At 38.3% G+C, this 27,999-nt stretch overlaps 1 protein-coding gene across 4 annotated transcripts; it reads left to right on the top strand.

Annotated features, from left to right (window-relative positions):
* The first annotated feature begins 10 nt into the window (after positions 1-10).
* Positions 11-27,942, top strand: LOC129262325 (STAGA complex 65 subunit gamma-like). Of its 4 annotated transcripts, XM_064099946.1 has the most exons (13): positions 23-153; positions 2,950-3,214; positions 5,749-5,947; positions 6,930-7,047; positions 12,244-12,359; positions 14,000-14,109; positions 14,708-14,829; positions 16,242-16,385; positions 16,965-17,002; positions 17,947-18,084; positions 23,768-23,987; positions 25,097-25,224; positions 27,153-27,942. In XM_064099946.1, the coding sequence occupies exons 3-13, from the start codon at positions 5,790-5,792 to the stop codon at positions 27,163-27,165; spliced, it is 1,305 nt and encodes a 434-aa protein (XP_063956016.1). In that variant the 5' UTR covers positions 23-153; positions 2,950-3,214; positions 5,749-5,789; the 3' UTR covers positions 27,166-27,942. The 4 variants fall into 4 exon arrangements, 3 of the variants coding, with proteins under 3 accessions (XP_054756405.2, XP_054756404.2, XP_063956016.1); XR_010293673.1 differs by lacking the exon at positions 2,950-3,214 and having other exon boundaries at positions 11-153; positions 25,097-26,496; positions 26,735-27,942; XM_054900430.2 differs by lacking the exon at positions 2,950-3,214 and having other exon boundaries at positions 11-153; positions 25,100-25,224.
* Positions 27,943-27,999: the final 57 nt, after the last annotated feature.

Below are 27,999 nucleotides of genomic sequence, written 5' to 3'. Positions count from 1 at the left end.
TACAATCCGCAATATATTTTTTACATGCAGCTAGACGTAGACCACTACTATACCGACGACTACAGTCCGTACGGTGACTTTTGTGCCAGAATACCCCTGATTTTATTCGCTATTAGGCCACGAGGTTCAATGAAATCTGGGATTATATCATTAGTGAGTAATATGTGATACATTTCTTGTGCTTATATTTCAATACTCTTTTAACCTACCTCATAAAACCGCTTGAAAGTAACCTATTTTTAGATACCGGTCCCGTGCATTGAATTTTGTGTAAGCCTCGGCTACTTCTTTCCTTTGGCTTTGTTGGTTGGCCGTTGGCAACCAGTCAGGATTGACTATTTTTGCCACAGCTTTTGTTCATTTTCAATAGCTAATTATTATTTTTTTCTTTTCCATTCCTTTAAAAAAAAAAAAAAAATCTGTTTTTTTTTTTTTTTTTCGTTTCTTTTCTTTTGTTCTCTTTTTCTTTTCTTGTTTCATTTTTTTTCATGCATTTTTTTTCGTTTCTTTTCTTGTATTTTTGTCCTTTTTCTGCTATTTTTCCCCCTTTTTCTTTTCTTTCTTTTTCTACTACTACTAGCCCAGCTAGTCTTGTCTTGTCTTTCCGTTAATGCCCATAATCATATTTATATTGATTATTATGGCATATGAAAGTCAAGATTGACTTGACCTGAATTTTGCCGGGACCGGCAGGTGCAATACACCGGGAGACAACCCTACTCTTTGACGAATAGTGTATTGGTTTTAACGTGCATAGGTTGTGACTCTTCTTCTTCTTCTGGAAACAGTACAGTCCACCGTCTGGTGTATTGTCGTACTGGTGAAGTGCAGCGTGCAAGTGTACATTATCCGATAAAAAATTGCTTACAGCGTGCAAGTAAAAACAACCACCGTTATTAACGGAGCTGTGTCTTTTGTACCTCTTGTTTAAAGATGTGTAGAGAGGTACAATTAACTGTGCTGTTGGGGAGGGAGTTCCAAAGTCTTATCGAATCTGGGAAGAAGCTCCTCTGGTAGACAAGTGTTCTGGCAAAGGGAACAAAGATCTTCTGAGAATGACCTCTATGCATGGATGTGGATGGAGTGAGGAAGGTAGGTGGGATGTCAATGAGTGAGTTGGTAATACAGTAGATCATCACCACCTTGGCCTGTGCCCTACGCTCTTGTAAAGTTGGCCATTTGAGCTGGTTCAGCAAGGTTGCTACACTGCTTGTTCTACGGTGATCATTACAGACGGAGCGTGCATAGCGTCGCTGCACCATTTTAAGCTTTTTTATATTTGCTTGCGTGTGAGGGTACCATATTATGCTGGCATACTCCATGATTGGTTGCAGGAGAGCTTTGTAGCACAGTTCCTTGACCTTTCTTGGACATGGCCGGATATTTCTCTGGAGGAAGGCACGTGTGGAGTTGGCCTTTTTGGTTACAGCATTTATGTGTTGATTCCAGCTGAGGTTCCTCTGCAGCTCAACTCCAAGATACTTTGCTGTATTTTATCAGATATAGTCTGTCTTCTCCTATACACGGGACCAACATTTGCGTCCTTTCCGATGGACGGAGTGTTTTCCAACTGCATTCACACCTGCACTGAATACAGTGGTGAGGCACGCTAACACACAACGCTATCACTTGTTCACTGCAACCACCCTGCCCGTGGGGAATAGTACAAGTAGGACTATGGCATGCCAATGCTGTACAGAGCACACACTTTCAAAAATCATTAAAATATCACTTTTGTGACCAAAATTACTAATTTCTATACAGTTGCAATTTATTTTTCATTAGTAACTTGGGAATAATTTTTTGTATTCACTAGAGCGCTAAGAAACTTGAATTTTTGGCATATTTTTGTGTACGCCCTCTATTGGTGGAAAGTAATATGGCAAGAAATTTTTCATTTTTTATCTCTATTTTTAATTAAGAAAAAAATAATTTAAAGAATCAAATTTACTTAACTGCTTAAGCAAGGGCCAAGTTGTATGACGAATAGGTGTAATGGAAACTCAGTGTAAAAAAATCAAGCATTTGTCCCAAAGAAAAAAGAGAAAATAAGCCAAACATTGCCACCCTTATTTTGCCACACATGGAGATATAACTGAGAACAAGGTTATATCATAACCTTGTTCATTGAATGAGTGAACGCTATAGCATCAGATTTTTTGTCAGACGCGTTTCGGCATGAGCGGGACTCGAACCCCTCACGTTGAGAACTACGATCTTATCTGAAACATGCGCTCTAACCGACTGAGCTACGCTGCCTCCCTTGCTACGCTGCCTCCCTTAACAGTCTTGTACTGTTGCAGAGGGATAGGCATCTGTTCGTGACGACTTCCCGGACGAAATTCTAACTTCCACATTTCAAGGTTTAAATAAACTAGAATTCGTCTTATGTAGACTTGTAGTGTTATTTTTTTTTAGAAATCTGTCAACTGTCAAGCTTTCGGGTCAAAGAAAATTGTTGATATTAAATTTGAATCGAGACGATAGAGAAAAATTGGCAAGAGTTCCAATATGCACCCCCCACTAAAATTGAAAATGAAAACATTGATAAGGTTTAGAATAATATATCTAGCCCTAAAATAGAACATATATGATGGGGAAGTGGAAATACATACCAAAATATGGGTTTATTCCGTCAAATTTCGAGCAGGATCTAGTACGTGTAATTGTCCATAGACATCGGTTTATTTAGTTAGTAAAGGGTCTGTGAGTCTAGACTAGTCGAACTATCGGCTGATAATCGTTAAAATACCCCTTCCGGTATCAGCGCTTCTTGCTAGCATTGCGGGAAGAGACTTGACTGGAGATACAACGAGGTGAGTTCGAGTACCAACTAAGGTCACTCACACATGCATGCGAGGTTAGCTAAAACCTCGATTCAAGTCGTCGGTGCATATAGGAAATTGTACAAAAAAATCAACAGGTTGCATCTCATGTATTTACTTATAGGTGAAGTACGCCATCTTTTGACAAGATGATGATGAAAGTGGATTGAACGAGCAAGAAAATAATGCTGAGCACCTAGAATGCAGCTAGCAGTACAAGCTTCAGGACCGTAAACAAACCGGCTTATAAATAATATCGCGCACCCTCTTTAGGCCAAAATTGATTTCGTCGCTGATCGAAGGGCATCTACGTGAAGATCAAGAAAAATTCCTTTTTCTTAAAAAAAATAAACAACAAAGAGCAGTCACCAAAGGATCCATATGGTTCGGTAAGTGTCATAGCACAATGTGAAATTCTAGCTTTAATATAATAATCTTTTATTTGGGCAAAAGCCCATGTAAGCTTTGCATGTGTCGCGTGCATCATGTGCATTTGATATTCCTTCGCACGCGAGATGAAATGAACCCATGGGTGATCTAAGGTAAGCAACAGTAAAAAAAAATGATAGAAAAATCTGAAGTGAACGAACCGGAAGTCTCAACAATCTTTTGTTATTTTTGGTGGGGGCTGCATAAGGAACTCTTTCCGAGTTTTTCATGAAAATTTCATGAAAATCGGATGTAAAAAAGAAAGTTATGCCTGGAATTTTAAAGTTTCGCTTATTTTTCACAAAACAGTTATATGCACAACTCAGTGATATGAATGCAAATGAGAGGATCGATGATGTCCCTCACTATTTCTTTTGTTCTTTATAAAGTTTATTGTTTGATTTATACATTTCAATTTTTACAGATTTGACAATAAGGTCCAACTTGACTTCACGATTAACTGTTAAAATAACGGTAATTCCACCTGTTCAGGGAGGAATAAAATTTAGCTTCACATAATAATGAGGATAAAATAAGTATTTTTCATAGTGAGTTGGTGATGTCTTCAGTCTGCTCATTTGCATACCGACCGGATGTGCATATAAGTAATTGTTTTGAGAAATTTCGCGAAACTTTAAAATGTCATAACTTTCTGATTTTTCATCCAATTTTGATGAAATTTTCAGTGTTATGCTTGTTGGGTTTTTCTCGTTTTATTCAAATCAACTTTTGTTGCGGTGGACTTGTACTTCTCAAGTTAGAGTTCTAGAGTTGTTTCTTGCCCTTTCTCAAACTGTCAAACGATACCCATTCCAAATTTCTAGGCATTATTTTTTGTAGTGACTTATTATGAGTATGACTTTTCTTCTTCCTTTTTTCCTTTGTTTTTATATTGGGGCTGTATTTCCTCTTTCTGTCATTGTTTTCTCATGCAAAATGAAATGAATGGGAAGAAAATGAAAAGGAAGGGGAAAAAAGTTTATTTTCTTGTTTGTTTTCCACAACCTGTCCCTCATAATGGTGCAAAGGCTCAGTGGCGTAGCTCCGGGGGGGGGGGGGGGGGGGGCCTGGGGGGGCATGTGCCCCCCCCTGAGATTTGGTGTGCCCCCCCTAAAAAAAATTTGGCATAGCAAAAAAAAGGGAGAAAGAAGAAAAGAAAAAAGGAAAAGAAGGAGAAAGACAGAAGAAAAAAAAAGAAGAGGAAAACAAGAGGAGGAAGACGAGTGAATAAAATAATGTGAGGGGAAGACTTGCAAAAAAAAACCCAAAAAACTTTCATGTTACTATATAAAATTTTGCTTGCGCCGTGCCAGAATTGCCTGTTCGATGAGATTCATATCTTGCTCAATAGGCTGATTTGGAGCAAGTTTTGAAGTCAATATACAAAACATATTTTAGCTCGGACATCGAGCTTTCATTATTTTTTTTCATTTACAAATTTAAGTGCTCTGTAAAGTGTCCGTTTTATGGTCTACATATCAGCATTTTAAGCTCACGCTGCGTGGTCACATTGTTTGATTTGCCAAGTTCATATTGTCTACGTGTATTCCATAAAGTTCCATTAAATAAATGTATTCAGAATGCCCAGATTCTATGTCTAAATCTAAAACATGCGCGATAGCCTGCATGTTCTTTATTTAAAATGTACTTAAATCATCCATTTTCACATCAGAATATCAACAATTGTCTGCTCACGCTTCATGATCGCATTATTAATGATACCCAATTAACTATATCCTATTTATGATTTACAAAACATGAATAGAGTGTCCTGCTTTTAGGTCTAAAATCTTGATTTTCTTCCTTTCGCGCTTCGCGCTCGCATCAATTGTTTAGTTACAGACCTAACCAATTTATTAATACAAAAAGTGCTAAGAATGACCAATTTTTTAGGTCGGAATGTCAAAAAAAAATTGCTCGCACTTCGCGCTCCCATTATTGAAATATATACCGTCTTGGTGGGTAACTGTAAGCAGTCCTTAACAGGTCCCTTTTCGATAATGCTAGAACAGTAAATAAAAAATTCTGCTCGCGCTTGGCGTTCGCAGTAATCATCTAGTTACATACCAATCTTTGTCAGGATCATACATAACATTGCCCAAAATATTAAATTTTCAGCACAAAATACATGAAAGTAAAAAAAAAATCGCTCGTGCTTTGCGCTCGCACTTTTTATAAGGCTTATGAGATTATTTAATGTTTATGTTGTTTTATAAGAATAAAACTAAGTAGTGACTGATCGGGGAAAATATAGGTGAAGATAATTTCGGGCCCCGTCCCCTATTGGCGAAAGTCGGATCCGCCCTTGTGACACATACACACACACCGGAAAAAATGGTGCCCCCCCCTGAAAAAGCAAGGACCCCCCAGTGCCCCCCCAGGAAAAAAATCCTAGCTACGCCACTGCAAAGGCTTGGTGCCATCTCAGTGCAAAAGGATGTTTGTTGCAAGATAAATTTTTAAGTTACCAAAAATTTGACATTTTCTTTCACAGTTATTTTCCATTTGACTCGAGCTTGGGTTGAATAGTTAGCGATGAGTGGACATTGGGGTGAGATGAGTGGGTCAATTGTTTCACCTTTGACCTCCTCTATGGTTGACATGGAGACCCTGGCCATGAAGTCACAGAGTGTCCAGGTGAAAGTGCCTCATCTTCATCAACCTTGTGCTCAACAGAAGCCACAGATTCATCAGTAGGTATTTATTTGTCAAGGGATAGTGCATGGAGATCTATTGTATTAATATTATTCATGTTATTTTTTAATACTTTTTCTATATTCTACTCTACTGTTACAGTGAGAGTATTACTCTGAAGGAACTAACTGTGACGGCTGTTTTTACATTAGTTGATTTCAAGTTCAGTTTTGAGCTGTTGGAGTCAGTGTTAATGCAAGATTTACATGAGCATAGCACCAAACATAAAATGAAATAGGTCCCCAAAAGGTCACTCGCTAGATGTTGAGCTGGTAATATTGTGATCTGTTTAATTTTTGTAAAATCAACTAATAGGTTTTGGAGTTTATATTTTGCTTCCAACCCCAACACTGGACTTGAAATCACAAAAAAATTTGTCAACTTACAGATCAGCTTATGTTTAGAACAACATATGTGACCTTTTGTCTCAACAGTTAGTCACCAGGCAAGTTTACTCCTCTAAATCAAATTTACTTAATCAAAATTATAACTTTTCTTTTTCATACTGTCAAAACTTGAAGTCGCAAGAACAAGATACTTGTAAGAGTTCCTTTCAGACCAACTGTTTCCAGACTACATGTACATGTACTTTCCAAGTACGTAACTTGCCCTGTAATGAACAGTATTCCAAACTTCAAACCGAGCTTTCTTCAGTTCTTGTACATTGAATCTAGTACTTGTACTTGTATTGATTACGGTTGATAAGTTCATGAACAAGACAGCTAGCAGGAGGGCACCAGGCCCTAACAGGATATAGGTAGGAATTCCAATGAATGATGCAAAATTGTACATACTAGTGAATGTTTGTCGCTTTGTGCACGGTGTAATTTGGGGTTAATTTGTAGTTTTATATTAAAAAGAACTGCTACTCAGCTACATGTAGCACCATGAGCTTCTTTTGATGTATAAAAGCAATACTTATAGTATTGTTGTTTTATTTTTGTTCTAATCATCCCATCATGTTTTTTTTTTTCTCACCAGATTGCAGTCTGAGTTATGCCGACCTGATGTGACCAGTCTCCACTCAATAGAATTACTCAAACACTGCAGGCAAATCAGAACAAGAATGCTCACGCACCACCATCATCAAGAATCCTCGGTAAGAGCTGCAATTTGTCTCGTAAGAAAATATTTGTGACCACCCACCCCAATACCAACCATTAGTTGTCAAAAAATTAATTCTGTTACATTAATTGATCTTGAAAAAGCACATCCCAAGCTTTAAAATGATAAATAATTTGTCAAAATCAATCAACGATAACAAATACTAGTACTGAATTGAATGTTGAAGGAATTCTGTGAGAGTTTCAAAGAATATGAAAACACAAGGTATGAAATCAGGGTTCACTCAAGACACTCATGCCTGTGAGGGTTCACATCAATCTCTGTGACACTTCCACACAGTCCAGAAAAAAAGGATGTCAAAGGAACTCTTGTATCTCATTTTCTATTTAAATGTACCACTTCAAATTTTGACAATAATGTGGAAGAAGAAATTACCCTTTCTGATAAGGTAATTTTCTAAATTTAACTTTTATTTTTTGAAGACCAAATTGGTAATTTAGCTATTTGCTTATAATGGAGAACCTACCCTGATGGCTTATTGTTAGTTTTGGGGTGGCAAGTCACATTTGCAATCAACTGCACATTTTTTAATGCAATTTTATTATTGATAGATCAATTGTAGTTGTAGACACTGGCGGATCCAGGGGGGCACATCTGTAATGTAAAAATTGAATTAAAACAGAAGTGTGCCCCCCCCCCCCCTTGATAGTGAAGACCTTTTTTTTCTTGCCAAATTTCTCAGAAAAATGTGCCCACCCTTTTGGAAAATCCTGGATCCGCCCTTGGTTGTAGAAAACAGTATACACTCTCCTTGTTGCAAGAGTAAATGTAGATCGGCAGTCAATTTCAAATTTGCAGTTAATTGCAATACATACTGTATAGTGATATGGGGACCCCATTGTGATTTACAATCGATCATAAGTTTCATGCAACTTCGCCTAGGTGTTTGCTTGATTAACTCCACTGCTGTTGCTGTAGTTTGTTCAGGGGCCCGTTGCAGAAAGAGTTGCAATCAATCGCAACTCTAAAAGTGATGTGCAACTTCATTTTCAACCAATCAACAGCGCGCATTTGGGACTTGCGATTGATTTTTTGGCTTACGTTTAAACGCAACTCTTTCTGCAACGGACCCCAGGACAATGAATAAATGAAGTCTTATTTCAGCATCTATTTGTCAAGTTGGCATCATTGCTTTACTTTTCATTCATTGCTGAATATTTTTATTTTTGAAAAAATATGTGTAAATGTATCAGAAAGAATAAGTTTTTTTTAACCTTACGTAATATGGGCAATTAATTATTGAATTCTAGTTATTGTTAAATTGAAGCTTCTACATGTATTCGATCAAGTTATAGATCTAGTTCCTTTTTCAGAAAATTTGTGCTAGGCGGCACACGCAATTATAACCCTAGTCCAGATTGGACCTTGGTGTTTGGAAGTTCCCTTTACCAAAGTTAACGTAGAGGGCACATGTCTCCCAGCTATTCACAACAAAGAATTATTATTTTAATTTGAGGAGTAGTGAAATTGTTCAATTTTATGCTGATCCATGAATGCTTAGAAATGTTTAACTAGGTACATTTGTAAACTTATAAAGGCCACTGGAGTAAAGGCCAAATTAGTTACAAATCGTAGCCAATCGTACGATGGCTATGACGTCATTACGTCTAGGTATTAAATTTGATTTTATTCTAATAACGATGATAGCATTGTCACAGATTTCAACATCTGGCTATTCCACGGTTACTCACGTTACATTTGGAGACACCTTGACTCATACTTGGAGCTGTTACTCCATTATTATTGATAGGAACTAAACATCTCCTTATCACAACAAAGTACACAGTCTGACTATCCTTTGTATAAAAACAAAACTTTGGAAATTTTATTATGCTCCTGGCAAATCTTTGGAATGTGTCGGTTACTCACGTTACATGATTTGGACATGCATAAAATGAAAAGTCGACATAAGTGAAAAGTCTCCTCATACAAGGCTTTTATGAAACTTGATTATATCCATTTCAAAGAAGTATATTAGGGAGACAAACTTTGAACATAATTAAAAAAATAAAGAACACATGGTTTTTACTTGGGGTGCAGATAATATGGTTACTCACGTTACGGTTACTCACGTTACATTTTGTCCATGTATGGTTAACAACACAAATGTCGAGTAGAAGAAATTAACCAGTTGTCTCACGATGTAGCAAACGTAGTGTGAAAGCGACGTTTCGTCTGCAAGCTGCTAGACTTCGTCAGGCAATGAGCAAAGACGCTGCTGCGCACGGGTTATATAGCGTCGGGAGCTATTGTCTGGCTCCACTCGGGCGTGAGCCGCGCTGTGATTGGCCGAAGCCGCTGGCCAATCAGGGTCCGCGCTGGTGCTTGGTGCCCGCTGGAGCGTGCACCGTGCGCTGTGATTGGCCGATGCGGCCGGCCAATCAGCATCTGCGCTGGTGTCAGGCACCTGCTGGTGCGGGCGCCGTGCGCTCTGAACGGTGGATGCAGTATGCCGTCGGATGGCCGGTAACCATGCATCAGGGATCTCAATGCCGCTGTCCCTATTGATATTGCTCGGGTGCAAACGGATCTGAATCGCTTCCTTAACGCGCCGCGTATACCAATGCTTATCATGAGCAACGCAGCTGACCTCATCCCAGTTAGGTGGATGATCGGAGTCCCAAGCATGTTCTGCGACAGCCGAGCTATCAGTGCGTCTAAGCCGAACATCACGGCGATGTTCCTTCATGCGTTCCCCCACAGGTCTACCAGTCTCACCGATGTAGACTTTGTCGCAAGTCGAGCATGGGATCTTATAAACAACCCCATCGCGTCTGTCGGGGATCGGGCGGTCTTTCGGACGGACCAGCTGGCTGCGGATGCTGTCGGACTTGAATATAACTCGGATGCCATGCTTCTCCAAGCGCCGGCGGAGAAGATGCGCGATACCATCAACAAATGGGATTACTATAGCGGATTTAAATTGCGCAGGCTGTTCGGACGGAGCGCTCTTCTTCTTAGCAACGCGGTTAACGAAGGAGCGCGGGTAACCGTTAGAAATAAGAGCCGAGGTGATGTGTTGCTTCTCTGTAGCTGTGCAATGGGGCTTAGTAACGATGCGTGAAGCTCTGTCATAAAGACACTTCACTACACCGCGCTTAACGGACTTCGGGTGATGCGAATCATAAGCAATGTACTGATCGGTGTGCGTGGGCTTCCTGTATACGGTGGTGTACAATCGGCCGCTGGTGTCACGGTGCACCATAGTGTCTAGAAAGGCAATGCGCTCGTTGCACTCCATCTCCATGGTGAAACGGATGGATGGCTGCTGCGAATTCATGTGGCTCAAAAGGTCATCGGCGGCGGATCTATGCGTGATAATAAACGTGTCATCTACGTATCGCTTCCAAACTCTAGGGGCGCAGTCGGGCGGGCAAATACTCAGCGCGCGTTCCTCAAAAGCTTCCATGAACAAGTTAGCGATTACTGCGGAAACAGGGCTGCCCATGGCTGCTCCTTCTTGCTGTTCGTAGAAATTGCCGGCAAACATAAAATACGTAGATTGTAAAACAAAACTCAAAAGCTCAGTTACCTGGGCCGGAGATAACTGTGTGCGCTCGGGTAGACTCTCATCGCGTTCGAGTCTGCTAAGTGCGACCTTGCATGCGGCGTCGATGGGTACATTGGTAAACAATGACACCACATCAAATGAAACCATGACCTCGTGTTCCTGTATGGTTTCGCTGCGCAGGAGCCCTAAGGCTCGTCCGAAGACACGAATGCTGCTTGAAGAAACTCGCGAGATTTACCAACCACCTCACCTTCCTAACCCGTTGCATCAAGAACACCGTTATTCCGAAAGATCTTAGAGTTCGCCCGCCAGTACCCACCAAGTCAGCACGCATCATCGCCGAGAGGACCTCCCGCCTTTTCCTTCGTGAAAGAATCCGCCTCACCCGCATGACTCTTAAGTCTATCCGCGCCGAGATTGAGTCCAGTACTACCCTTGTCCGTTCCGCGCTCGCTGAAGAGCACTACAACAGTGCTCTCGAGCTTTTCGACGATATCTACCGCTACGAATTTGAGAAGTGCAAGTCCCGACAACAGGATAAGTATCGCAAGATTAGTACAGAGGGTAAGGATAGTTCCGTATGTGCCGATACTAGCTCTCGGGTCGTCAATTTGTCTAAACGCACGGCGCCCGCACCAGCAGGTGCCTGACACCAGCGCAGATGCTGATTGGCCGGCCGCATCGGCCAATCACAGCGCACGGTGCACGCTCCAGCGGGCACCAAGCACCAGCGCGGACCCTGATTGGCCAGCGGCTTCGGCCAATCACAGCGCGGCTCACGCCCGAGTGGAGCCAGACAATAGCTCCCGACGCTATATAACCCGTGCGCAGCAGCGTCTTTGCTCATTGCCTGACGAAGTCTAGCAGCTTGCAGACGAAACGTCGCTTTCACACTACGTTTGCTACATCGTGAGACAACTGGTTAATTTCTTCTACTCGACATTTGTGTTGTTAACCATACATGGACAAAATGTAACGTGAGTAACCGTAACGTGAGTAACCATATTATCTGCACCCCAAGTAAAAACCATGTGTTCTTTATTTTTTTAATTATGTTCAAAGTTTGTCTCCCTAATATACTTCTTTGAAATGGATATAATCAAGTTTCATAAAAGCCTTGTATGAGGAGACTTTTCACTTATGTCGACTTTTCATTTTATGCATGTCCAAATCATGTAACGTGAGTAACCGACACATTCCAAAGATTTGCCAGGAGCATAATAAAATTTCCAAAGTTTTGTTTTTATACAAAGGATAGTCAGACTGTGTACTTTGTTGTGATAAGGAGATGTTTAGTTCCTATCAATAATAATGGAGTAACAGCTCCAAGTATGAGTCAAGGTGTCTCCAAATGTAACGTGAGTAACCGTGGAATAGCCCATAGGTATTCATACAATGATTTAGAACATTACACATTAAGATATTCCATGTCTCAGTATTAGCGTCAAATTCTATAATTTATTCCAAAATTGGGTCGCAGACCAATCGTACATGTGAGGTGTGGCGTGGCCTTAAGAAATATTGGTATTTTTATTTAACTTAAATATTCTTCGCATCTCAAATTATTAATGGAATACTTGCCACGGCAATCTAATTGGGTAGTTTAATCTCATGTTCTCCCTATATCTTTTTTTTTTCACCTTCGTTGCTTTTTACTAGAAAGGAGAAGAGACATTCAGCAATACCAGGCTACCACCCCTACCGCCCCAGCCTCAGGTGCAAACCACTGATAAGCCATTTATCCCCGTCATCACTGGTATCAAAGCAAGACCAGAGTAAGAAAAATCTTATTTTAAGAATAAAATGATGATTATTTTGTTATTACAGTATTGATTCTCAAATTTCTGGGCATAATGTATCAAATTAATGCAGAAAAAATAAATCTTTCATAGGTGGAATGTTGGTCATTATTTACTAGGCCTGACAATATGATGATATTGCAATATATCATAGCATTGAAACTTCACTGAATAGACGATTTTGGATCCATGATACATTCTCTCTCATGACAACTAAGGTTTCAATATGTTACGGAGTGGAAATCTGCCTTGAATAATAATGAAATTCTGAAATTTTCCCAATCGCTCCAATCCAACTCACCATGGTCCTCGGAAAAAGCATCATGAGAATGCCATCCCCTACAACTGTTCCACAACTGTTCTGTTTGTTGATAATAGTGGTTGATAATAATAAGAAAAACTGGATTTGCAGAGTCTGCACACCATCCAAAGACGCCCATTGCAATAGCAAATTTGCAATAAACTTCAATACTTAGGAGTTATATTTATTATACATCTGAATTGCAAACGTTTTCAAATTTGCAATTCCAATACTTAGATGTTCATTCAGACTACATTTACAATTGATTCTAGATACTAGAGTATGTCCATGATACATTTGAATTTCAATGGATTACAAATGTGCATTGCCATTTCTTGAGATGATATTCAGTCCTACATTTTAATTGCAATTGATCACAATTTTGCATTTAACTCGAAATAATTGATAGTGTTGTTTGGTCTTAGAATTGAATTGCAATTTGCAATTTTTACTCCAATCCTTGAGATAGATTCAATTCAATTTCAAGATTACAAATTAAAAATGTATAGAATGTGGAGAAAGCTTGGAAGAACATGGAAGTCTAGTCAAATGCTGCCACCTATATACAAACAATTTAAACCAAGTAATATATTAGAAAAGAACATATTAAAAAATTGCATATTTCAAATGAATAATACAAACAAGATGATACAAATCAAGATAAATTGAATATTTAACAAAACCTTACAAACCCTAAACAGACATAACATAACATACATTAATAATAATAATATTCCGCATTTATATAGCGCTTAATACATCGGAACGACGTCTCTAAGCGCTTTACAGACATATTATTACCCCGGTCATCGGATCCTTGCATGCCCGCATACAATGTATGCACCTTCTCCACTCCCTGGGGAGCATTCCAACAAGAGTTCCAAGACTCAATTGCTAGGCATACTACATATAGGCTTTCACATCCTACCGGGTACCCATTTAACACCTGGGTGGAGAGTGGCAAAGTGTGGATTAACGCCTTGCCAAAGGGCGCTAGGTCATGGTGGGATTCGAACACACGACCCTCTGATTACAAGGCGAGAGTCAGAACCGCTACACCACGACGCTTCCACATTAAGATGAGCCTTACAATTTACATGTGATTTTGTAAGAGAATTTTCTTGTTACTCTTTTTCAAAACTTTTAACGAAGGGCTTGATTTCATCCTACAGTACATTCTTATTATGATTGATAGCAAATCTACAATCACTTTAAAGACTTGATATTGATGTTCATCGCATATTTTAGTAACAATCGAATAGCAAATAGTTTCCTGCATTACCCAACCTTTAAACGTTAGCATTCCCTCTTCTAGGTGTCCAAGATTAAAACTCTCTGATGGAAGTATCGAGATTGACGCTGGGATAGCCAGACAACTCACCTGTCGAGCAGTCGCCACTATCTGTTCGCATAGTGGATATGATTGTAAGTTGAATGTTATGTAGCCAAGAGTAGCTGGGACGAGGGGGGTGGGGGGGGGGAGTTTGCTTGACTTTACCATGGCAGACAAGTGACGAATCAGGGGCTATGAAATTCAAGCTTGATCTTAAAATGGGGCTCTCTGGTATGCCTGAGGGATGAACGATTTCTAAAAGTTTAATGGTCTGGAAAGTACTTCCAGAGTAAATATATTTAATACAGACTGACTCATTTATATGTCAAGATACATGTACATGTACTTGCCATAGAAAATTAATGTCTCATTTATACAAACTGCCTAAATATCAAGAATTCTTTTTCTGCTCCGGCCCAATTGCATGGTATACTTTGAACCAACATTTTTTGTCACTTTTTAAAGAACAAATGACAAACTTCCATGTCATCTAAAATTTTCTGATGTTGTTGATTATAACACTCTGGAGAGATGCAGTACACCTCTTAATTGTGAAGTCATAAATACTCATAATTATTTTTCTATGTTGTGAATATTGATTCACCCTTTTAAATGTGTCCACTTTGTTTAAGATGAGGATGCTCTTCCATGTTTTCACAAATTTACCATATTTCATCTTTATTTTCACAGCAAGTCAGGAATCTTCATTGGAAACATTAACAGATGTTCTTCAGGAGTTCTTATGTAACACTTGTAAACTACTCAGAGTAGCTGTAGACAGGGAGGCGCTTACTGGCCACACAGGATTCCAAGTAAGTGGGACAAATAAGAAATCTTAAGAGTTCCATCAGGCTGATCCTGAGTCGCTAACAACTTTGCTTACCACTGGAACATGTTCTCTGGTAATATAAAATCAGATTCGCAATCACTTTGATTCCAAACTTTATCTTTGTAGATTGAATTCTTGTTGTTAATCATTTATTAATTTAATTAGGGTTATAGGAAATTTAGTCCCACTTTGTTGAAACACCCTGATGGTAAATTTGGGTAACTCATCATGCGCAAGAACATGTCACCAGTTGCACATAGCAGGCGCAGATGCAGCCAGATTAGACACAACGATTTTGAGAGGCAAATCGTGCAAAAACAATATGACCCCTGAAATGGCATTGTGTCTAATCAGGCTGGATCCAGGCCTGGCGCATAAAGCCACACGCTTCTTACAAACAGCTTTAGATTTTGCTGTAGAAATAATGCATGGGCTAAAGCCTGTAGTTTTCTATTAATTTGGTCTAATTGGCTTTTGATTCACTCTACACTTAGTCTCATTCTCATCTAGTTTAATTCTCATTTAGTCCAGTGCCCAGATGGTGTAATTTTCACATTGTCTGCTAATTATTTTGCATTTTGTCAAATGTAAATTAGAGTCACATACTCCATTTATTCATGTACACTAACTGGTGTTTGACCAAGATGATATTAGGTAGAGTTGGGCTCAATTACAAGGTAATTGATCAGTTACGTAATTAATTACATTTTTTTGAGTAATTGTAATTGTATTTGAAATTTTGAAAGGGAAAGTAATTGTAATTGAAAAAAATGTAATTGACTTCATTTACTGTCAATTACTTTTAATTACATTCAATTACATTAAACTTACTTAATTAATGATTTAATTTAATTACCTTTTTCGTGTCAACAGCTTCAAGCATCAACAAGTGTGATAGGCAGAATCCATGCTCTATAACAAACTTTCATCTTGTCAGTTTCTCTGTAACTTAGAATTCTGTTGAAATAGGTGGTGCTAGAATATACAGAATACAAAGTGATATCATTTATGACTTTTATAGAAAGTAATTGAAATTGTAATTGTAGTTGACAAAAGTAATTGGTAATTGTAATTGAAAAAAATGTAATTTATAATTGAAAAGTAATTGTAATTGAACATTTCTTCAATTGTGTAATTGTAATTGTAGTTGAAGAAAGTAATTCAGCCCAACCCTGATATTAGGTAAAATGGGTATGACCTATATGGAAATTAGACAATATGGTTAATGGGCTAAATGGAAATTAGCCCAAATGGTTAGTAGACGAATCGATTTGAGAGGGACTAGGAGACCAAATGGAAAGTATGGAGGAAGCTAGTTTAGACCAAAGTGGAAATTCTTTTAATACCTTGATTTTGTTAAACAATATTTTCTAAATCTATGTTTGTCTCTTTCAGGACACCCTCAGCCAAGTATTCCATGAGATTGGTGTCGGGAGCACTCAGACCCTCATCAGTTTCTGGAAGACCAGGATACGAGACTATCATGACCGCATCCTGAAACAGACCCAGGAAATAAGAGGGAAATACGAGGACATGAAGGTATAGTCAATGCATATTACATGTTCTTTGGTATTTTGTCTGAATGTCAAGTTTGTTTTGTTAAGACATCAGAAGTAGAATTGTTGTGTGGTCCAGTGGTTAGAGCATTGGACTCATAATCGCAAGGTTGTGAGTTCCAATCCCCACTCTGCTATTGTCTCCACTTTGATAAAAAAGCCCGAGAGTAATATCTGTCGTCTATAAGGTCAGCCACTATGACTGATTAACCTAGACGTAAAATGTTTCCTAGGTAATTGGTTATATACCAGCTTGGCGTTTACCAGCAAAATGCTGTCCTGCCGAGTTCCTACGAGAGTTACCATAAACAGAAACAGAATTATGCCTTACATTCCCATGCTGGATAAATTGTTTAGAATAATCATAAAATAATGATTACAAGATGACACTTTTATTTGTATGGTAAGGTAAGGGGTAAAGTGTCCCTTGTCTGTGCATTTGCTTATCAACAACCACAAACTTTGCACCTGTATAGACAAATATTCGTTAAAAATCTTAGTCAAAATGGTGGAAAAATATTGAATTTGAAATGTCTGATTCTTAAAACTTTTGCTTTTACAGAATCCAAATTACCAGCCACAAGATGACAAGTCACCGAGGTAAGAACAAAACATCTCCTAGGCAGGGGGGTAGGTAGAGACTGCCGCTATTGTCTTTGCTTTTACGAGTCTCATGCTGTTATGCAAGATGTAAGAGATACCTCTGATATGGCGAGAATACAAACAGTGGCCACAGAGCAGACTCTTTTTCCTACCATCTTGCTTTTATCTTTGTTTTCATATTATCTACATTTATGATGGTCTGGTATTAAGTTTTTATAGGGAAAACCTGCACCGAATCGTGGTAGATTAAAAGAAAACAAATAATTAAGCAAGATGAGAAGATATAGGCCATGGTTGCTTCACTAACACTCTAGCATCGCCGCATCAATCACGCATCGCTTACATTTAGTGTAACAGCATATACATGTATATATAGCTGCAGCCTCCACATAGGTTATAGGCTATGGGATAGGGTGCAACATCTTTCCATACCAACTCCCAATTATTTTTCTGAGTTATATGATAATGAAAAGAAGGTAAAAAGATGAGGGGATATTAAACAAAATCGTAATTATTGAATAGAGAGGATCAAGTCTTTGAAGTGCTGTTGTGTGTGGAAGTGTCATGGTGTAGCAGTTCCGACTTGAAATATTCAAAGTGTTAAAATGTGAAGTGATTTAAAGTGTTAGTGAGTGACAGGTTATAACATTTTTTCTCTTTCACTGTTTGTCTCATGTACTGGAAGGTGAAGGCAAGCTTAAGGGGATCAATAGGGTTCATCAGTGGAACATCTGTTCTGTAAATGTCCATCATGTGTGAGTTTGCCTGCAAGATTCTCTTGTGACTAAATAACATCACATCAGTTGCTAGGATGATAACCAATGAAGAAATGTTCCTTTCAGGGACACTGTCAACTCTTTTTACAGGTTCCCTTTCTTTTTTATCCCTACATTTTCTGTAATCTCTCTCTTTCTCCTTTCTTCTTTCTCCTTTCTTCCTAGGGTGAAAGAAGAGCCGCTGTCTGATATTTCCTTCCATGATCCTCAGTCACAACCCCATGACGATAGCCATGAGAACAACAGTGAAACATCCTCATCAGAAGTACCATCCAATCAACCACTCTCTTTCCACAGCCTCAGGTAAGGTCATCATTCTGGAGCGTTGTGGCCCAGTGGATTAGTCTTCTGACTTTGAAACAGAGGGTCGTGGGTTCAAATCCAAGCCATGGCCTATTTATCCACATTGTGCTGCACTCAACCCAGGTGAGGTGAATGGGTACCCGGCAGGATTAATTCCTTGAATGCATGAGCGCTGAAAGGCAGCTCGATCTAAAGCCAGGTTATAATGATAATAACAACGTGCCTCGGAATAGAATATTTCTAGATAGATGGCGCTATATAAATGCCTATTATTATTATTATTGTTACATTTTCCTGCTTTTGTACGTCATCAAAGTTAATTGACTTGAAAGACACACTTCATGAGCAATGAGTAGCTTACTTAATGAAGCAAATGGTTATGTTGTATTATTTAACAGTCTAGTGGAATTATTTACCTTCAACATGATTCAGCTACTTCAGAGATTGAAGGTTATGAAAAATGATTGTCTCCTTTTGAACCTATCCTGTGTATACACCCGCAGCCACCAAGAATAAAGTTACTCCTCATACATGTACAAATATCTTGCATTATCAATGTCTTTTGGAACATAAGTGACACCTGGGCTCCGTCTTACAAAGAGTTGTGATTGATCCGATCGATCGCAACTATGGACGGCCAGCAACCTCAACATCTATTATGCATGTTTGTTCAAAATATTTTCTAGCTATGATGTATATTCATGCATTTATCGTTGTCTTGAAAATTCACTGTGCTTCTCTTTGTTTACAAAGGACATTGTGCACATTTCCTGTAGAAAAAATTATGACACTGATGGATTTCCATCGAGTTACGATTGATTGGATCAATCGTCGTAACTCTTTGTAAGACGGAGCCCAGGCATCTTGCTATACTGGGGATTTACAAATACCAGATGTAAAATAATAGAAGAGAGAGATAGGGTCATGATTATTAATCTGTTGACAGGAACCTTGGTACATCGGGTGATGTTTCACAAAGATTTCAGTCTGACCTAAGTCCTGCTTAACCCTTTGCGTGCGACGGGCTTCCACAGAAGCCCAGCGAGTCATTCACTTAGCTACGACGGGCTTCTACAGAAGCCGAGATTTGTTTGGTTTAATTCGATGAAGTTTTTTTCAGCTTTTTCGTAACTGTTATGTACTAAAACCTCTGCCACTATTTCCTTTATAAACCTATTTCGATAACAGAATGAAAAAAATATAGAGCTACGTGGAGAAAAATCCTAAAAATAGGAAATCATTTCAACTTTACCCAATTTTTTCGTTAGAGTCCGACGGGGAGGATAAATTTTGTGACGAGCACGTACGCGCGCGCCCAAGGCCTGATCACGTGATTTGATCTATATCGTTGTTCTAATACGCTAACATATTTTTTGCAAGATCGTCACGTAATAAGCGTTTTTTCACCATTTTCGTCTTATAACTTGTTTCATCGAGGAGATATCAGTCTAGAATGATATCTCTTTGGTTTCATCGATCGATTGTATTTTCATAAAAACAAAAAGCTTGTACGAGAGTAATGTCTTAGTACTTTGAGCTGATCTCGGTGCACTTTTGAACTTTTTCCCTCCCCATCATCCCTCTTTTTCTCATTATTTTTGTCTACTATTCTGTAAAAAGGAGAAAAGAAAGCAGTTTAGCATACCATTCATCTTGTGCTCTTTTCAAAAGGGAATTGTCCATGTAGTTCATGATATCGGCACTACCCGAACAAAAGAATGTCTGGGCAGCCTCTCAAACAAATTCCTTCCAAAAAGAGCAGGATACAGATGGTCAATGCCTCGAACAAAAGGAAGATTAGTGTTTATCGGCAGGATGACCTATCAAATAAGACCAATAATAACCTAAAAGTTTTCTCACCTGAAATGGAGGAAATAGAATGATATAGGAGGAGAAATTACGTTAAGGCATCCCCTAAAGAAAACACGTTTGTCTGGCGTGTCCCGACAGAACCCTCTCAATCCTACAAACTTTTATTCATGTGTGACCTAAACCCCCCCCCCCAAAAAAAAAAAAAAACGATGTTGATACCAACCCAAATTTTATTCATTTTCCTCCTTTTTCACCAATTTCTTTCTTTGTCTTTTTTTTCTTTAACCAGCAAATAGCATGGTAGAAAAGATTCATATAGAAAAAAAAATGACCCACTCATTTTTGTTTCCGTTACTGCAAACAAACATTTGGGGCGCTTACCCTGGTTAGCATCAGAACCAAATTTTTTTAAATAAAAAACAGGGGCCGCTGAACGTTTTTGATAATGGAGGGGTTGAGCTGAATGTGGGAGGGAGTGGACCGGCCCCCCCAAAAAAATCACAAATTTATATAGACTTCGGCTTTTTGTACATGTTTGCTGAAGGGGGTGAAGACTGAAACTTCCTACCAACTCCGCCGCCTCTGTACTATTAGATTATATGATTAAAACGATAGAGACAACAATGAATTCTAACTATTATGAATGTTTTTTATAATTTATTTATTATTTTGTTTTCGGTTGTGAAATCAAGGAGACAAATTAAATATAGAAAGAAAAAAAAAACACTTTTGATTGCGAATGCTGTAATTTATTCAAGAAAAATACTTTCTCTTACTTTCAGTAATTGCTAGCATGGCTCTTTTTGAGGGAAAAATAAGATAAAGAAAGAAACGTAGAAAGTGAAAAGGAGAGAGTTGGGAGGTATGATTTCAGATTTACAATTTTAGTCACTTTTACTCGTTTAACTCTTTGAAATAATTTCAGGATATTACAAATCGAATACCGGTGCGCAAACTTCAGGAACAAAATTATTTTAGTATTATAATAGCTGCATGGTAAATCGAATTAAATGAGACATAAAATGTATGAAAAAAAAAAAAAAATGACTTATAGTGAAACACGTCTATGTAGTTCTTGATCTCGGCACTCCCCAAACTAAAGAAAGTCATGGCAGACGCTCAAACAAATTCCTTATAAAAAGAGCAAGGGACAAATAGCCAACGCCCTGAATAAAAGGAAGATTAGTGTATTTCGTCAGGATGACCTACTGAATGCTTTTTGTATTTAGCAATACAAAAAGCTCTTAGGAATACTGCTTTTCATATTACGACAGGAACATTAAAAAAAGTAAATGTTTACTCATTTATTGACAAAACATGCAGGTGCTTAAGACATGGCAAGAACATTCTCTTCTTGAGCATGACAGTGCTTTCTTCATAAAAAATACAATTCCCCATGGATGGTGATACACATAGGGATGGAAGAAGATGCAAGTGAGATTCAGAAAAAGAATAGAAAATGCAAATCGAGATACATGTATAGGAGAATGATAAAACGACAGAAAGGATGAGAGGGGGAAAAAAGAGGAAATAGACGAAAAAGGTATAATGTCGACCATAATGTGCGCTCTTGCTATTGCATGAATATTTACTTATAAAGAATTATAGATTACTAGTCCCTCACCTCAATTTGTAATTCTATAGAATGAATTTGTCATGTTAGATTTTGGAAGCTCTTCATCTCTTTCTCTCCCAGGTGAAATTTTTTGCACTGAAAATTCGACAAAAGCATGATCAGTTCAAATGCTAAAACTACATGTAATAATTAACTAAAAGTTTCCTCGCCAGAAATTGAGGAAATAGAATGAGAATTTACGTTGAGGCATCCACCTAAAAAAAAAATGTTTGTTTGGCGGGTCCCTGCAAAAAAACCCTCTCAATCTTACACCCATACCCCTATTTTTTTTTTAAATTAATTTTCCTACTTTTTCGCCAGTTTCTTTCTTTTCTTTGTCTTTTGTTTTTCTGGCGAATAGCGTAGTAGAAAAGGATCCATATAAAGAAAAAAAGGACAGTTTTACATTATATTTTTCTTTACGGCAAATTTTTGGGGCGCTTACCCTGGTGAGCATCAACACCAAAATATTCAAAATTAATCCGTACAAAAAAAAAGAACAAATTTATGGATTTCGCGTTTTTGCATACGTTTGCTGAATTGAGGGGGGGGGTGGACTTACGCCTCCTATCGAATCCAACGCCTCTGTGCTATTTAATTGAACGATTAAAAAGATAGAGACAAAACGGGATATAAATCTTTTATGATTTATTTATTACTTTTGTTGTCGGTTGTGAAAAAAAAACAGAACGGTTAAAAAATGAAAAAAAATGAAAGAACAAAATTAAACAGTTTTAATTTAGATGCTCCAATTTCATTAGATAAAAATGATTTACTTTCTCTCATTGTGACGAACAGTAATCGGTAGCATGGTTATTTCAGAGGGAAAAGGGAGACAGAAAATGAAACGTAGTCGTAGAACGAGACGACGAGAGCGTTGGGAGGTATGACTTCAGATCCACTATTTGAGTCACATTTACCCCCTTCACTCTTTGAAATTGCAACAGGAAAAGAAATCGAATACTGGTATGGAATCTTTAGGAACAAAATTGTTTTTTATTACAAACTATAATTTATGAAAAGAAGATACCAAAGTCGATTTTTAGCGAACCATTGAGGCCACCGTCTTAAAGCCCAGAGGCCAAAAACCACAAAATAGTTTCGGACTTTCGCTGCGCAGTGTTAAATCATAATCATCGTACTTGCGAGGGAATATATACCCTTAAATCATTCTGGAAAATAAAGGTATTTGGTATGCTATTTCACCCAAAATGGATTATCGTCGTAATTAAACACTTTGCAAATGATCTCTATTAATACAAGGAGGTAAAGAGACAATTCATGAGTAGCATGACAATAGGCAAGGAAAAAAGCACTAGAGCACACAACAAAGCGGTATTGATCGAACCCAACCTGTCCGCGAGTGCTGATTGCCCTTACGCATTTTTGTACACAGTGCCTATTGACTTGGGGAAAAAAGCGAAGATTTGACAAAATAACACGACTTTTTCCTCGTAAATTCCTTAACTATTCTGTCGATTTGAGAAGCGAAACCTTTATTTCTAGATAGAAAAATGTCTCATCTTTTATCTTTACATTTGCTAAAAATCCTGAAAATACATCAGTTTGGCGCAATTGGCAATTGATTCGGAAAACACCACCACAGATCCAAATACCAGCAATGTACCAAAAACGGCTCCGCCGCAGGGAGAGGTATCCGGATTCACGGGCCCGCACGCAAAGGGTTAAGTGCCAAGGTTTATTTCCATTTCATCTAATGCCAATTCGTCCAATTGCCAACTTGTCTACTTTCATTTGGTCTACCATCAGTTTGTCCACTCACCACATGGTCCACTTTCATTTAGTCTAAAATGCCATTCCTTCCAACAACCAGTTAGTCCAATAGCCATTTAGTTCTTATAATACCATTTGGTCTAATTGCTTTAAAGTAAAATGGATATTAGACCAACTGGTTATGAGACGAAATGGTGATAAGACAAAGTGATGATTGGACCAAATGGTTATTAGACGAAATGTTGATGGACGGAATGGCATTAGACTAAATGAAAGTAGACCATATGTGGTGAGTTGATCGAGTTGGCAGTAGACGAATTGGCTATTTACCAGTGCCAAGGGCTTGCCAAGGCATACATGATGTCAAAGGCATAATCTCAATGATTAATACACAGTATAGTGCATCCCAGGGGGATGATCTGACCAATGCCGACAGAGTAATATGTTTTTGTCCACATGCGACTTGGAATGTTTCTTATCGAGACTCAAAATGAATAAATTGAATTAATTTTTAATTTTCAGTGGGATGGACTTGGATGACTCCGGTGGTGCAGTGACGGTGGTTGAAAGGGGAGGAGAGAGAAGAGGAGGGGAGGAGGAGGAGGTGGATGAGAGCAGCAGTGAATGGTACCAGGGGGTGAAGGAAGAAGATAATGGGGAGGATGTATCAAGCTCATCGGCGGGGATAGCTGGTGTGAAGAGAGAGCTGATGAGTGGGGACGATGAGAACGCACAGGACGTGGTGAGTAATGATAATAATAATATGCAACATTTATATAGCGCATACAATGTTACTAAGCGCTGTTTACTGTTATCCTGGCTTTAGCGTGGCTTCCCTGACTTGGAGCTCGAGCATTCAAGGAATTTCATCTTCCTGTGTATTCCTTCCTCTTCTGGAGTGTTGGGGCCGAGTGGATTAGTCTCTTGACTTTGAAAGTGACACTCATGGGTTCAAATCCCTTCAATAATTTCCTTCAGCAAGAAATTGATCCACATTGTGCTACACTCAACCCAGGGGGCCGTTTCATAAAGCTGTTCGTAAGTTAAGGGCAACTTTAAGAACGACTGGTGATCCTTTCTTACGCGCTAAACCATCGCCAATGAAAATGTTGGTATATACCATTTACCACAAGAAAGGATCACCAGTCGTTCTTAAAGTCACTCTTAACTTAGGAACAGCTTTATGAAACACCCACCAGATGAGGTGAATGGGCATTAATACCTTGAATGCACCAAGCACCCCAGGCAGCAGGAGCTAAAGCCGAGGTAATATAATATAGTGCGTCATTGAATAGATTACTACATGTAGATAATCGGCGCCTCTGGCGTAAATACTACAAGTATTGCCCCATTCACTACACCAGGGTGGAGAGCGGCAAATGCATGTCATCACCTTGCCAAAGGACGTGAATGCTTCGGTGAGATTTGAGGCTTCGGACGTTGTGTTCAAAGTCCCGAGACTAATCTACTGAGAATTGGGTGATGTATGGTTTGGTGTTAGAATAGCTTTCATCGCGGTAGTATCTATTATGAGTTTTCAAATTGCACTCTTGAATGCTAAAAACCAAGTGAGAGATGTCTAAGACCAGTCTTATCTACATTTTGGTGCTGCGCAGATGTAAAAATCAGGCAAATATCAACACCCAGCTTGAATTCACCCGTAATAATGAAGGGGGGGGGGGTTAAACACCTTTAACTGCCCCAACTCCTGCGTATACTACTGATGTATAACATACAATGTAGATTATACAACATGTATAGATACCCTTATATATTGGGTTTCTAATTTCTCATGAAAGCTGATGCTCAACGGTCTTTAAAGGTATAATTTTCTTGTGGTTTATCTTACAGAAGATTGAAGAAGCAATAATTGGGGAAGCCCCTCTTATATCCCACATGCAAACAAGCCACGCCCTCGATGTTGATAACACCTCACCCGTAGAAAAGAAGATACACTTGAATATGCCACCAAGAAAGAAGTAAGTACTGGTACCGAAACTTCCCTTCTTTGTTATTTTGATGATTCTTATGTTACCTGCTACCCTAAAACCATCAATAACTGGCCCCAAATGAATTTTGAGATTGTATTGAGCTTGAAAAAGGCACCTCCTAATCTTTTAAATGGTATAAAACTTGTCATGATTGATCAACATATCCCACACTAGTACTTGATTACATGCAGGGCTGTTGACTGTTAAAGGCATTGGGTAAAATTGATTTGACTTTAAAAAATCTGAGCTGCGAGGTCCCTTTTGTCACCTGTGTCTGTGATATGTTACAAAAATGAAGCCCAGAAAAAATTGTGTCCAAAAATCATTATTTCGTGCTTCAAAAAGTGAAATATAAAGTGACCGGAAACACCATCTTAATTTCATCACATACACTTATGTGTTTTATTATTATCGGCACGACAGAAATGACACAAAATCTACGATTATGATGTATCAAAAGCATTCAGAGTTTTTAGGTCGATAGAAAGGCATCCATGTACATATTTCATCTCTCCTTTGTTTTCTTTTTAAATTACATGTCTATAACGTTATATTATGCCTTTGATAAGCCTTCTTGTAGATATAAGGAAATTTAACTCCTCAAAATACAGCTAATACTTCAAGGTAATAACTAGAATGGAAGATGATGAAATAACCAAGAGAAAAAGAAGTAGTGGATGGGATGTCCAGGTTGGGTTGGAATATTGAAATATTTAGAATCAATCGATCAAAATTTTGATTTTGTGTAATTATTTGAAGTGTTCTTAAGAATGTTTTTATTAATTGTATTACTCTCATGTACTTGTGTTCTTAATATTTATTTGAATACATATCTGGTTTTTGTCTCGCCTGCATAGCAGAGCGAGACTATAGGCGCCGCTTTTCCGACGGCGGCGACGGTGACAGCGGCGTCGTCAACATTGAAATCTTAACCAAGGTTAAAGTTTTGAAATGTCATCATAACTTAGAAAGTATATGGACCTAGTTCATGAAACTTAAGCATAAGGGTAATCAAGTATTACTGAACATCCTGCTTTAGTTTCAGGTCACATGACCAAGGTCAAAGGTCATTTAGGGTCAATGAACTTAGACCATGTTGGGGAAATCAATATCGAAATCTTAACCAAGGTTAAGTTTTTGAAATGTCATCATCACAACTTCTAAAGTATATGGACCTAGTTCATGAAACTTGGACATAAGGGTGATAGTGTATCACTGAGGATCCTGCCAGAGTTTCATGTCACATGACCAAGGTCAAAGGTCACTTAGGGTCAACAAACTTTGACCATGTTGGGGTTATTTGTGGAATTGTCATAACTTTGACATTTTATGGATCTAGTTCATGAAACTCAGACGTAAGAGCAATTAAGTATCCCTGAACATCTTGTGCAAGTTTCATGTCACATGATCTAGGTCAAAGGTCATTTAGGGTCAGCGAACTTTGATAATGTTGGGGGTATTCGTGGAATTATCATAACTTTAAAGTTTATAGATCTAGTTCATGAAACTTGGGACATAAGATTAACCATGTATCCCTGAATATCTTGTGCTTGTTTCTGGTCACATGACCAAAATCAAAGGTCATTTAGGGTCAATGAACTTTGGTCATGTTTGGGGTATATTTTGTTGAATTTGCATCATAACTTAGAAAGTGTATGGATCTACACATGTAGTTCATGAAACATAGACATTAAGGGTAATAAAGTATGAATGATTGTTTTGCACATGTCTTAGGTCACATGATCATGGTCAAAGGTCATGTTTGGTCAATGGACGTAGTATTCTTTTGTGAATAATTATTTAACTGCTGCTATATCGAATCGCGTAATGCGGGCGAGACTGCCAGAGGCGTTCCACTTGTTTTTCATTCTTATCTCTTTAACTTTCTTTATCCTTTCTATTGTATTATCTTTCAGGAAGAAGAAGTGAATCGATTTGGAGATCATTTTTGTCTCGCCTGCATAGCAGAAGTGATACATACATATAGGCAGCGGCATCAACATTGAAATTTTAACCAAGAACCAAGGTTAAGTTTTTGAAATGTCATCATAACTTTAAAAAGATATTGACCTTTTTCTTGAAACTTGGACATAAGGGTAATAAATAAGGTATCACTTAGAATTATGCAATAGTTTCAGTTCACATGATCAGGCTACAGGTCATTTAGAGTCTATGAACTATGAGCATGTTGTGGTATTAACATCAATATCTCGACAAAGGTTATGATTTTGAATCTATAAGATAATTTTGGAAGTATAAGTCCCTATTGTGTAACACTTACATATAATGGTTATCAATTTTCATCAAGTAGATGAATGAAAATCTGACATCACTAGCATGGGGCAAAAGTCATTTGGGTTAAACTGATACAAAATTTAAAATAGGTATAGTAAAATTTAAGATTTTGAACTTTTATAAGTCTTGATTGTGTTAAACTCGGATATAATGGTACACAGGTATCAAAGCATTTCTATGAGTCTTTGCTGTTGAGATCATAGATTGTTATGGGTCTCGTTGGAAGATTTCACATCTCAGACTTGGTAGCAACTATTTTGTGAAGGTCAGGGTTTGCCTCATAGATTGAGGCCACTTGCTCGAGGGCTTCTTACTTGAATAAATCTTTTGGGCTGCTGTTCATTTTATTTCAAAGAAGGAATTGTCCAATATGTTGTTCTGTAAATAGAGATATTAAAATTGTGATATTAATATTTTGCCTGAATTTCTCGTTCTTGATTGTTGTAGCTAGGTGGTGTTGTGTACAAA

Source organism: Lytechinus pictus, chromosome 5, assembly GCF_037042905.1.
Source record: "Lytechinus pictus isolate F3 Inbred chromosome 5, Lp3.0, whole genome shotgun sequence".
In the NCBI taxonomy this organism is placed as follows: Eukaryota; Metazoa; Echinodermata; class Echinoidea; order Temnopleuroida; family Toxopneustidae; genus Lytechinus; species Lytechinus pictus.
Note: the sequence above shows the minus strand (reverse complement) of the source record. Positions and strands in the feature narration are given on the sequence as shown.